Source organism: Dasypus novemcinctus, chromosome 17, assembly GCF_030445035.2.
Source record: "Dasypus novemcinctus isolate mDasNov1 chromosome 17, mDasNov1.1.hap2, whole genome shotgun sequence".
Taxonomy (NCBI): Eukaryota; Metazoa; Chordata; class Mammalia; order Cingulata; family Dasypodidae; genus Dasypus; species Dasypus novemcinctus.
This window is the reverse complement of record NC_080689.1, coordinates 5,371,230-5,384,794: the sequence shown is the minus strand read 5'-3', so window position 1 is coordinate 5,384,794 and position 13,565 is coordinate 5,371,230. Positions and strand designations below refer to the sequence as shown.

Genomic DNA, 13,565 nt, shown 5'->3' with positions numbered 1-13,565 from the left:
AATACATAGGGAAGCATCTTCAAGACCTTGTATTATACAACAGTTTTCTTAGATTTTACACCCAAAGCACAAGCAGCAAAAGACAAAATAAATGGGACCTTAACCAAATTTAAAACTGTGCAAGGGACTTTCATCATGAAAGTAAAAAGACAACCCACAGAAGAAAATATTTGGAAACCATGTATTTGATAAGAGTTTAATATGAGTATATAAAGAAATCCTATAACTCAACAACAAAAGACAAAGAAACCAATTTAAAAATGGACAAAAGACTGGAATTCAAAGGTAGACAAATGGCCAAAATGCACACGAAAAGCTGCTCAACATCATTAGCCTATTTGAGAAATGCAAATCAAAACCATAATGAGATATCATTTCACACCTACTAGAATGGTTATTATTTAAAAAAATGAAAAACAGCAAGTGTTGGAGAGGATGTCGAGATATAGGAACACTCATTTATTGTTTCTGGGAATGTAAAATGGTGCAGCTGCTATGGATAACAGTACGGCAGTTCTTTAGAAAGCTAAGTATAGAATTACCATAGGACTCTGCAATCCCACTTCCAGGTATATACCCTAAAGAAATGAAAACAGGGACTTGAACAGATATTTGCATACTAATATTCACAGAGGCATTCTTCACAATTGCCAAAAGATGGAAGCAATAGATAAATGGATCAACGAAATATGGTATGTACATATAATGGGGTATTTTTCAGCTGTAAAAAGGAATGAAGTTCTAATACATGCTACAACATGGATGAACTTTAAGCCAGACACAAAAGGACAAATACTGTATGATCTTACTGATATGAAATAATTAAAAATAAGCAAATTCATAAGAGTCAGAAACTAGAATACAGGTTACTAGGGCCTGGGATGGGGATAGGGAATGGGAATTAATGCTTAACTGGGTACAGAGTTTCTGTTTGGAGTGATGGAAAAGTGTTGGTAATGGATGGTAGTAATGGTAGCGCAACATTGGGAATGTAATTAAAACCAGCAAATTCTTTATTTGAATGTAGTTAAAAGGGGAAATTTCAGGTTATAGATATTAACAGAATAATAATTTTTAAAAATCATAGACTTGTACAAAACAAAGAATGAACCATAATGTGAACTATGGACTATATTTAGTAGTAAAATTATTAATAGTAGTAATATTATTGTTTCATCAATTTAAACAAAGGTACCACATTAATGCAAAGTGTTACTAATAGAAAGAATCGGGTGTTTTGAGGAATAGTATATAGGAACGCCATACTTCCTGCGTGATTTTTCTGTATACCTACAACATCTCTAATAATTTTTTTAGGAGGCACCAGGGATTGAACCCAGGACCTCGTACATGAGGAGCTCAATCACTGAGCTGTATGTGCACCCCCCTAATAAAAATTTTTTAAAAAGAAAAAATTGAAAGATATTGTACTGAGAGAAAATGTAAAATGGCAATCATTATTCTGACAGCACGTCAAAGGAATGGAAATTCGCTTTTAAAAATTCATATATATTTAGCATGTAAATCTTTCTTAATTCCCCAATCCTGACGGACCTGGGAAGATGAACAATGCGGGGAGGGGGGGGCCCACGGAACAAAATAGTCTGGGATTTTTTCAAAATAATGGGGAAAGGTAGGAAGCAGATGTGGCTCAACCAATTGGGCTCCCATCTGCCACATGGAAGGCCCTGGGTTCACTTCCCAGGGCCTCCTTGTGAAGGCAGGCTGGCCTGTGGCTGCAGAGAGCTGACGGCCTGCATTCGTAGAGAAGTGGAGCAGCAAAATGAAACAACAAAGGGAGACAAGCAGACACAGAAGAATGCACAGCGAATGGACACAGAGAGCAGACAGCAAGTAAGCAGTGGGGGGGGGGGATAAATAAACATAAAATTTAAAATATTTTTAAAGTTTGATTGGCTATAAAAAATAATAGCAATAATGGGGAGAGGGAGGAAGGTAGTAGGGAGGATATAAATGAAACAAGAACAACATCATTCATGAATTGATACTGTTTGAACTTAGCCTGATGGGTACATGTGGGCTCATTACACTATTCTTCTTCTTTTTTTTTTTTTTTTTTAAGATTTATTTTTATTTATTTAATTCCCCACCCCCCTCCCCCGGTTGTCTGTTTTCTGTGTCTTTTTGCTGCGTCTTGTTTCTTTGTCCGCTTCTGTTGTCGTCAGCGGCATGGGAAGTGTGGGCGGCGCCATTCCTCAGCAGGCTGCTACCTCCTTCGCACTGGGCGGCTCTCCTTATGGGTGCACTCCTTGCGCGTGGGGCTCCCCTACGTGGGGGACACCCCTGCATGGCACGGCACTCCTTGCGCACATCAGCCAGCTCCACACAGGTCAAGGAGGCCCGGGGCTTGAACCGCGGGCCTCCCATGTGGTAGACGGACGCCCTAACCACTGGGCCAAAGTCCGTTTCCCCACTATTCTTCTTTTTAAATTATCTTTTTTTAAAGTTAATAGATCACACAAAACATTACATTAAAAAAACATAAGAGCTTCCCAAATAAAGCACTCCCCACCCCATCATTTTTTTTATTGTATTTTTTTTTCAGATACATAGATCACAAAAAAAGTTACATTAAAAAATATAAGAGGTTCCCATATACCCCACACTCGCCCCCCACCCCACTTCTCCCTCATCAACAACCTCTTTCTTCATTGTGGCACATTCATTGCATTTGGTGAGTACATTTTGGAGCACTGCTGCACCACATGGATTATAGTTTACATTGTAGTTTACACTCTCCCCCAGTACATTCAATGGGTTATGACAGGATACATAGTGTCCAGCATCTGTCCCTGCAATATCCTTTAGGACAACTCCAAGTCCTGAAATTGCCCCACGTCACATCTCTTCTTCCCTCTCCCTGCCCTGAGCAACTACCATGGCCACTTTCTCCACATCAATGATACAATTTCTTCCATTACTAGTCACAGTAGTTCTATAGTAGAATATCAGTAAATCCACTCTAATCCATATTTCATTCCTCCATCCTGCGGACCCTGGGATGGTGATGTCCACTCCACCTTTATATCGAGAGGGGGCTTAGATCCCACATGGATGATGGATGCAATTCTCCTGCTTGCAGTTGTAGGCACTCTCGGTTCCCTGGTGTGTTGGTTGACCATCTTCACGTCCCTATTAGCTTACCTGGATAAGTCCCACAAACCAGAGAGTAGGAGTTGCAACTCTGCTGAGGCTCAGGGTGCTTGATATTTTCACAGTAATCGAAACACTGTGGTATTGGCATAAGGATAGACATATAGACAATCAGAATAAAGAGTCCAGAAATAAACCTGTACATCTATGGCCAATTAATTTTTGACAAGAGTGCCAAGACCATTCAATGAGGAAGAAACAATCTCTTCAACAAATGGTGCTAGGAGACTGATATCTACATGCAAAAGAATTAAGGTGGATACCTACCTCACACCATATACAAAAGTTAACTAAAAGTGAGTCCACGACCTAACTATCAGAGGTAAAACTATAAAACTCTTGGAAGGAAACATAGGTATAAATCTTTATGATTTTGTATTAGGCAATGGTTTCTTTTATATAACACCAAAAACACAAGCAACAAAATAAAAAGTAAATTGGACTTCATCAAAATTACATGAAGAGAAAATACATAAAATCACACATTTAATAAAGGACTTGATCTAGAATATATAAAGAACGCTTACCCTTCAATAATATAGACAAAAAACTCAACAAATGAGCAAAGGATATGAATAGACAGTCCTCAAAATAAGTTATACAAATGGCCAATAAGTACATGAAAAGATGCTCAACATCATTTGCCATGAGGGAATGCAAATCCAAACTACAATGAGATATCACTTCACACTGACTAGGACGGCCATAACGAACAACTAAGATAATAACAAGCGATGATGAGGTTGTAAAGAAACTGGAATCCTCATACATTGCTGGTGGGAATATAAAATGGAGCATCTTCTTTGGAAAGCAATCTGGCAGTTTCTCTAAAGGTTAAACAGAGGTAAAACCTTATGACCCAGCAATTTCACTCCTAGGATTATACTCAAGGAAACTGAAAACATGTGACCACTGAGAAACTTGTACAGGGACATTTATAGCACTATTATTCAAAAATAGCCAAGAAGTAGAAATAACCCAAATGCACAAAGTGGGTTGTATCCATGCAATGCAATTTATTATTTAGCTATAAAAAGGAATGAAGTACTGGTACCTGCATTGATGAATTTTGAAGCCAGACACAAAAGGCCCCATATTATATGATTCCATTATATGAAATGCCCAGAATAGGAAACTTGTTAGAGATTATTAAAATGGAACAAATTACTGGTGCTTGCAACATCTTGGAAGGATATCAAGAGAATTATGCTGAGTGAAAAAAAAGCCAATTCTAAAAGGTTACATATGGTATGATTCCATTTACACATTTTTGAAATAAAAAAATTACAGAAATTGAGAACATGGTTGTGGTTGGGAGAGATACTTGTGGCTATGAAGGGGTACTAAGAGAGAGCTATAGTGATCAAAAAGTTCCGCATCTTGAATGTGGTGTTTTACCTGATGCTATACAGGTGATAAAACTGCACTGAACTATATACATATACATATACACTCAATCACACAAAATAAATGCTTATAAAACAGGTGGAATCGGAATAAACTCCTTGGATTGTACCAATGTCAACTTCCTAGTTTTGACCGTGTACTCAGTAATGTGAGATGTTACTATTGGGGAGACAGGGTGAAAAGCACACAGGACCTCCCTGTACATTTTCTTTTTTTTCATTTTTCTTTTATTTTTATTTATCCTATAAATCTGTAATATTTTGAAATAAAAAGCTAAAAAATGAAAAGTGCTTTAAGAAATGAGAACTGTCACTTAAAGTAGTAATTAATCTTCTTCAAAGACTTGCTATTACTTGTATTTTAATGAAAACTATAATCCTAGGATATATGGTTCTAAACTTAGAAGAAATTCAACTACAATATCATCGGTCACATCTACTAGCTTCACCAGATCTAACATCTTAAAATCTGATTGAATTAAAATAGTACTCAACTGTATTTTTCAGGGACTGCTACACAACGATTCTGGCTTCAATGACATTTCAGAAAAAATATATAATATATATTTTATATTTAAGTAGACGATAAATTTCTATCTCCAAACAGAGGTTATTAGAGTACTCTGAAAAGCAATGATTCTGAAAAAAAATGACTACTACCTGGGTGAAAAAAGAGATTCCAATGAAAAATGTACATTAAGTTTCTGCTACCATGACTGAAAAGAGAAGGAATGAGATGCTAAGTTGTTGCTTTCACTTCAAATAGACAGGCTGAGACAGGCAGTCACTCATTTAAGGTTAGGGATGAGAGAAACGCTTCAAAGAGACATTGGTACTGATTAACCTGTAGACAATGATTGCCATTTTTCTATTCTCTCTCCTTCTTTGTTAAGTTATTAATCTTCAAGAGTTACTTCAGTGAAGACTCTAATTACTCATTTTTATTTTGGTAAGTCTGTATTTTGTAATATCAGAATTGTTTAAATCAGCAGTGTATTAGTCAGCCAAAGAGGTGTTGACACAAAATACCAGAAATTGGTTGGTTTTTCAAAAGGGTATTTATTTGGGATATGAGCTTACAGATAACAGGCCATATTTTCACTTGTTGGAGTAAGATGACTGCCAACATCTGAGAGGGTTCAGGCTTCCTGGGTTACCCTGAGCTCAGCTCCTCTGTTTTCTCCACAAGGTCAAGTGTAGACTGCTTTCTAGGCTTTGCCTCGCTCCACAAGTTCAGCTGTAGACTATCAGGCAAACGGCTCTCTTTCCCTGGGGCTCCAGCTTAAGACTTCAGCATCAAACTCCAACACTGGAAAGCAGATTTGGCTCACTGGATAGAGCGTCCGCCTACCACATGGGAGGTCCAGGATTCAAACCCAGGGCCTCCTGACCCGTGTGGTGAGCTGGCCTACACACAGTGCTGATGTGCACAAGGAGTGCAGTGCCACACAGGGGTGTCCCCTGTGTAGGGGAGGCCCACGCGCAAGGAGTGCACCCTTCAAGGAGAGCTACCCCTTTCAAAAAAAAACACAGTCTGGCCAGGAGTGGCACCGCACACACAGAGAGCTGATGCAGCAAGATGACACAACAAAAAGAGACACTGATTCCCAGTGCTGCTGACAAGAATGCAAGTGGACACAGAAGAACACACAGCTAAAAGACACAGAGAGCAGACACGGGGGGTGGGGGGGGGTTGGATAAATAAAAAATAAATCTTAAGCACCCCTAACTCTGTCCTTTGCCATGCCTTTTATCTGTGAGTACCCACCCACCAAGGGGTGGAGACTCAATGCCCTAATGACGTGGCCCAATAAAAGTCCCAATCATAACTCACTCACACCCAGGTACAGACCAGATTATAAACATAATCCAATATCAACTTTTGGAATTCATAACCATATCAAACTGCTACAAGCAGGTATAGCACAGTGTGAAAATACATGAGTTCTGGAGTTAAGTTTGGCTTAATTGCTGACAGGTTCTATGCCTCAAGCACATTATTACACTAAACTCCCATTTCCTCTTCTACCTGTTATATAACGGTTCTTATATTCACCTTTCCCCTCCTCCCAGATTCTCAAACTACTTACTACAGCATGCTACCATTATATTTTTTTTTATTGTATGTCTCTGTTTATTTATTAACATTCTCCAAATAAAATATTATGAAGAACAGATGAGTGCCAGGGCCTAGGGAAGGGACGAGGGGGAGGGAAGGATGCAACTAGAAGGGTAGCATAGGAATGTCATGGGGATTTGGTGACAGCTTCTGTACCTTGATTTTGGAGATGGCTATGTGAATCTACATGTGATAAAATAACAGTGGACTACTGTGAACTACTGTGGCATAAGTTACTTAGCATCCCCAAACTGTTACTGTCGTTTCCTTAAATTAAACTGCAAGCTAGATCCAGCTAGTCACAAGACATGCCTCAGGAGACAATTGCCTAAGAATTAGTAGATCTTAAAGTAAGTAAAACTCTAATTATCTGACCTTTCTCTCCTGGGTAAACAATTCAAACATCTTTGATCATAATCATAGCAGTCTGTACAAGTCACAGGCATCCCTGGATGCCTTGGTAAACACTTTTTTTAAAATCATACAATATGGTACACAATATATTTGGTAATAGAGCAGGGTTTTTTTGTTTGTTTGTTTTTATGGGATTTTTTTTGGATTGAACCCAAGACCTCGTGTATGTGGGAAGCCAGCACTCAACCACTGAGCCACATCGTCTTCCCTAAACCATTAAATCTACACTCAGTGTTGTCATTATTAAAAGTATGCAAATATTTTGGTCAATGCTCAGGCTGGTAGTATATTATGATAATTTCAATAAGTGCCGTTTATTATTAGGGAGGGCCCAAAGTACTTGAATGTTTTATACTACGATTCCTTTACAGCACATGCTTGTCACAAGGGATAAATTAGAAAGGGAAAGAAAATGAAGTATTTTGGTCATCGCCAAATTAAATATATGAATGCTGCTATGTCTTTAAATTTCTCACTGCCCTCTCCCTCTTTAGTATTTCAATAAATTAATAAATTTTAAGTTACAATTTACTCCTCATTCTTAAACAACTACTTTTAATTATAGTTCAATAAGTTGGTCAGAAACAAGACAACCACCTCAAAAAAGTGTTTTCCTATTTAAGAAAGAAAATTATTACATAAATAAGAACCAAATCTATAAAATACTTAGGAATAACTCTAACAAATATCCTAAACAATAAAATGAAAAAATATAAAATTTTACTGATACACCTTTAAAATAACCAAATAAAGAAAGAAGTATATCACATTACTTTGCTCACCACTGTATTTCCCAAGCCTAGAACAATATCTGACATTTAAGCAGGCAATGAATATATTTCTTGAACAGGATGATTTAATACCATAAAGATGTCAAGTCTCCCATAGTAATCTATGTTTTTTAATTTGCTTCATAGCAAACTAAAATCACTGGGATTGCCAATTAAAATCAACAGACCTCGATAAGCTCACCTATTACATTTAAAAAAAGAAAAGAAAATCCTGAGTAAAATATCAAGAGAGTTTACATGTCTACAGATGTCTTAAGCTGTACTTGAGTGATTCTCTAACAGTATAAGCATATGTAAAATAAATATTCATGAAAGTCAAATGTCTAAATCTAGTTTAGGAATCCCTAAGCCAGTGGTTCTTGGGGAGATGGGGGAGCAAAGTATTTCAAGGGGTCAAAAAATTTTTCAAATAAAAGTAATAATGAAATTATTAGCCCTTTTCATAATCATTTTCTCACAATTGTTTGAGTTTTCCAGAGGACCCATGTATTGCTACAGATTGAATACAGACACAGATATGAGAATCTAGCTATCTTCTATTAAGCCAGTTAAAAGTTTTGCAAAAATGTTTAACAATACCAATCTTCACTAAGTACTTTATGAAAATATTATTTTTCATTAAAAATGTTACTTCTACTAATATGTAATGTATTGATTATTTTTATTTTTGAACTGAATACCTAAAGAATTTTTGTTTTAATTTTTAATATGGTAAATATTGATAGATATAACCCACATAAACAGCCTTTTGGGTTCCTCAGTAATTCAAGAGTATAAAGGAGTGCTAGGACCAAAAAGCTTGAGGACCACTGCTCTGCTCTGCTCTAACTAACCTAGCTATAGACATTCAATCTTTCCATGAAATGGCGTGCTGTCCACCTGAAAGACCAATTGCAGGACTGGAATTCACTTAGAAGGATGAGTAAATCACAACTAGTGCGCAAGTAGCATCAAAAGCAGGAAAATGACCTCCCCACAGAGATCTCCAGCATGGAAGGCTGGATAGAACACTATAAACTACTAACAAAAATCCATCATCTGCTTTGTTATTCATTTCTGGCAAATTAGGACTTCTCCCCCTCCTTCCACATGCCAGCTTCCTAAGTATGAGTGTAGGAAAAAGCTACACCAAAAAAGCTCTCATTACATATCTGTTAAAAACCTAATCTGTGAACTGGTGAGCGTAATTTTTAATAATTCAAATATATTCAAACAAGAAGAGCAGATGTAGCTCAAACGACTGAGCGCCTGCTTCCCATGTACGAGGTCCTGGGTTCAATATCCAGTACCACCTGAAAACAAAACAAAAAAAAACAACTTTCACTGGGGACTAGATATAGCTCAGTGGTTTGAGTGCCTGCTTCTCATGAACAAGGTCCTCAGTTCAATACCCACTACATATATACATATATATTCAAGTGAGAAATAAATTTCTTTATGGGACTAGAATATTTGCCACTTGGACTGTTCCCTCTCTGGGACAGGTTCCTTAAGCAGATTACCATGTTTTCTACCACAGAAAATACCCGGATCATACCTGAATGATGAGGATGAGCATCTGACACAAGGCAATTATCTAAAGGCAGCTGTCTATGAGATAGTCAGAACTCTCATGAAAGGAAGGAGTGCGTTAATAATGATAGGAGCATTACCTGCAGTTAAAAGCAGGGGAAGAATAGCAGAGTCAGTTTACTAGCTCACCACCAGTGTAGGGAACCATGGCAAAAGCTAATCTGATGCTAAAGGCAACCCAGAACTCTACGAATGTTCTTCTAATTCTGAATGACATCCCCACCTCCAAGAAATATGACTGCAGGACAGCTGAAATAATTATCTTTCTTCCCTCAATAACTAAGTAACATACTCAGATTCCTTATAACCTGAAAAGGGCACCTTAGTTAAGGCATCACCTTTAAATTGATCCTTAAAAAAAAAAAGGGCTAGAATGAAGATCTATAGATTAATTGTGAAAAGCTAGATAATCCAGATTCTTTTTTCTCTGCACACATCAGTAAAAACATTCATATGCTAAGTAAATGGAAACAGTGGGACATCATTAGAGTACAGAAGGTCCCATATGTAAACTGATAACTGAAAAGGTTATATGAAGGAATGAAAATATTTCCTTATATTTTGTTTGATCTGTACATAATGAATCCCATCCCTAGTTTCAACAAGAGTTTACCCACTCGACTAAAAAAAAGGCAGGGAAATTTGCAGAACACTGTATCAAAATCTCATTTTCAGAATTACACAAGCTAGAGCAGAACTCTGAAACTTGTTTTTTAAACAAAAGTCAGTCCTAATATAACAAAACACATGCTATATCAATAAATTAGATACTCAGATATTTTTAAAATCTAATTTTAAATGAACATTGTATGGCCAATAAATTAAATAAAGGGATTAATTAAATACAAGGCTATAAGGATTAAGAACAGCTGAGTATTTTATGTTCTTTCCAAGAACTGAGAAGTGGCTCAGTGCCTTATCTTGATAACTAATAAGCAGCTGCTCATTTCACACACAGTTCTACGTGGCAAGAAACATGGTTAGCTTAGGATCACTTGGGAGAAAAAGGGACAGAGGATGATGGTAAAATCTTTAAAGTGAGGATTTTCATGCAAGATAGTAAAACCAGATATACTATCTCATTTTATGCAAACAAGAATATTAATCAAAAATAGGACTTTCTCCTTCTAAATTTTTTTTCCCATGTTGTGTTTTTGTTCCTTTTACAAACATCCAAGTACCATTTAAGTATACAAAGGGTAAAAGCAAACCAACTCCCAAAGCACTGGAACTTTCTCCTCACCTTTCCAAAATATCTTATGTGGAATGGCAAAGTAAAAAAGCCAAGCAGTTCTGGGCAAAGGGGCCCTCTTCAAAACACTACAACTTCTTAGAAACAATCTGAAAACCAGTCAAGCAAAGAATTACATAAAACTTTTTAAAAAAGAAAGAAAAATACAAACTTCATATTGGCATATGAGAAAATTAATTTCTATGTTTTTCAATTACATTGCCACCATTTTCCCTTCAACAGGAGCCAAAAAAAAATAAAGACTACAAATTAAGTTGAGAGGGGAAATAACAGTAGCATCCCTTCTACACTACCAAATCAGCCTTTCAATACAGGACTCTAGAGTCTGCAATTAAAACTTTACACCACCCATAAAAAACTTTACAAATCACTAAGAAACACTAATTTTTCCCTAAAAATATACAGACAAGAATAATCAATTTTTCCATTATGAAAAGCCATAATGAATAAAAAGCTTTTAGCAATAATGAAAGATCCTGGAAAGTACACACTGAAAAGAAGAATAACATATTTTTTATCCCATTGACAGACTTCCATAGTCCTGATCCAAACCAATTATCAAGGAAATTTGAATAAATATTTGACAACATTTAAGAAATCATGATTAGTATTCCTTAAGCTTGATGATATTGTGATGTTTCATGTTATGCTTCTCTGATTATGTGGAGTTTTTTTATGTGTTTCTCTTTCAGAGATACATCTGAAAAATTTACAGATGAAGATACTGAGAATTGCTTTAAAATATCCAGCAGGTAGATGAAACAAGATTGGTCATTTGCTAATAATGATTGAAGCTGAGGTAAAGGTACATGAGGCTTTACATACACTTACCGGTTGTGTACATTTGAAAATTTCTCTCAGTGGGGAAAAAAAGAATCTTATGTATTAAAAAAAAAATCAAAACTACAGAAACTGTTTCACTAAATCAGCCATAATTCTGGCTATTTTTTTTTCTTATTCTTCAAACTAACTTCCTCCAGTAGATCCATAACTGAATTACGAGACTCACTTTGGCGTCTTTTAATTCCACTCATCAGTCAGGTGAGTGCCAAGTGAAGAAACAATCCAGGGATCCAATTTATAATTAGTAGTTACTTTAACTTCATACCACATATCTGTTTTGAGTCAAAATGATGAACCATCCCAGAATTTGTATTTTTTTTTCCTTCTCTCCCCCTAGTATTTGAGCTGTTTGATGGATAGTGTACAAAGGGGATAAGTAACAGATGTTATTCACTCCCAGGAAGCAAAGTCTTTCTATTAAAAGGGTAAAAGAACTCAATCGAATGTGACACAGATGTTTCAGGAACCTCCCGGTAACTCCACACACTCCCCTTTCACTCCCTCCCCCCAGAAGTCTTTTCTGTGGTTAGAAATGAACGACCCTGGTTGGTTTGTTTCATCTCCTCCTTTCTTAGGGGAGGTGCTAGAGAGCAAAGAAACGACCAAAAAGGCCGGAAGAAGGCAAGCGAAAAGCATGGAGTTTGGACAATCAGCCCAGAGATAACTGAGAACTGTATCCAAACCGGATAAAGTTAAGGAGTGAGCTGACAAACGCTTCTCTAACTCCAATATTTCTGACCGACTCAGAGTGCCGAAAAACCCGGAGACACGTCCACCGGATTTGGACTCCCTCCTCGCCCCAAGTATTCGCAGGTACAAAGGTTTAAAAGGAATTCTTCCCGAGCCGCACGGTGGACAGAGAACGAGCTCGCCCTTCCCAGTGGCAGCACCGCAAAAGTAACTCCCACCCGCCCGCGCCCGGTTGGCCGGGCCGCCCAAGCCTCTCCCCGCGCGGCCGGGAACTCCCAAACGACGGCCTCTTTCCTCAGGCCAAGCGGCGCCTGCCGAGGACCCCTTTCTCCAGGCCGGGCGTGGGCAGAGGGGCGCCGAGCCTCGGCGAGGACGACCCGCCCGCCGTCGAGGCCCGTCCGGCCCTCCCCCGGCGCCCGGGTCTGTGACCCGCACCGCCCACTCTGGACGCAGGCCCGACGCCCCCAGGGTGGTCGCGAGCCCCGAACCTGGTCCCCCCCACCTCCGGCGGGACTCGCGCGCCCCAGAGGGGCCGCCGCCGTAAGGACCCAGACACTGGCTACCTGTCTTCGTTCTTGTTTTTCTGCTTCTTCCCCATCGCGTGTCAGCGGCGCTCGTGGCCCCGGCCCCTTTATCCGGTCTCTCACGGACGCGCTGCGTCCCGGCCGACTCTGGTCTCCGCTCAGCTCGGTCCCCACCCGCGCTACCGCCGCTCGCACCCGGCTCTCCACAGCCCCGCGCACTGGGACAGGGCACATATGGTGTGAGCACCCAGTGCGCAGGCGCGCCGCCCCGCCGCCTCGGCGTCGGGACGCAGCGCGCGGCGCATCGAGAGTGGCGCTTGGGGTAGAGCGTCTCCGGTTGGACGCCGGCCGGCGGGAGCCCGCGCGCCCCCTGCCCGCAGTCTCCTTGGGGCCGCCGGGTTCTAGAACCGCGGACCGACAATGAAGCTGTCAGTTCAGCGTCAAGCCCTCGCCCCGCGGGGAAAGCCACCGGGGGGGGGGGGGGTGCGGTTTGCACTCGGTTCAGGGGAGGACTTTGGGCTTCCCTTCCACGTTTACTCTCCACGAAGGAGTCAGGGATGGGCTCTCTGGGTGTTCCCGAGGGATATAAGAGAACCCACCACAAAACAAAATTGGGGCCGCTCACTAACACCCATAGATGATGGACTATGTACAGTTCACTAAAGAAATCCTGACACGAGGAGGTGCAACAATTTCCCCAAGGTTTTAATAAACAATAGAGAAGTTCGAGGCTCACTCTTGAACAAGATCGAGGCTACCTCATGTCTGATGTAGCCCTTT

The 13,565-nt window shown here is 39.5% G+C and overlaps 1 protein-coding gene across 2 annotated transcripts in view; it reads right to left on the bottom strand.

Moving 5' to 3' along the window:
• Positions 1-13,034, bottom strand: part of EIF5B (eukaryotic translation initiation factor 5B) — a 68,470-nt gene extending 55,436 nt beyond the window's left edge. The window contains exon 1 of one of the 2 annotated variants that reach the window (XM_058278190.2): positions 12,825-13,034. In XM_058278190.2, the coding sequence (XP_058134173.1) occupies positions 12,825-12,859 (35 nt within the window). In that variant the 5' untranslated portion in view covers positions 12,860-13,034. The remainder of the gene's footprint in view (positions 1-12,824) is intronic. The other variant, XM_058278191.2, reaches the window with a different exon arrangement.
• Between the last annotated feature and the right edge of the window lie 531 nt (positions 13,035-13,565).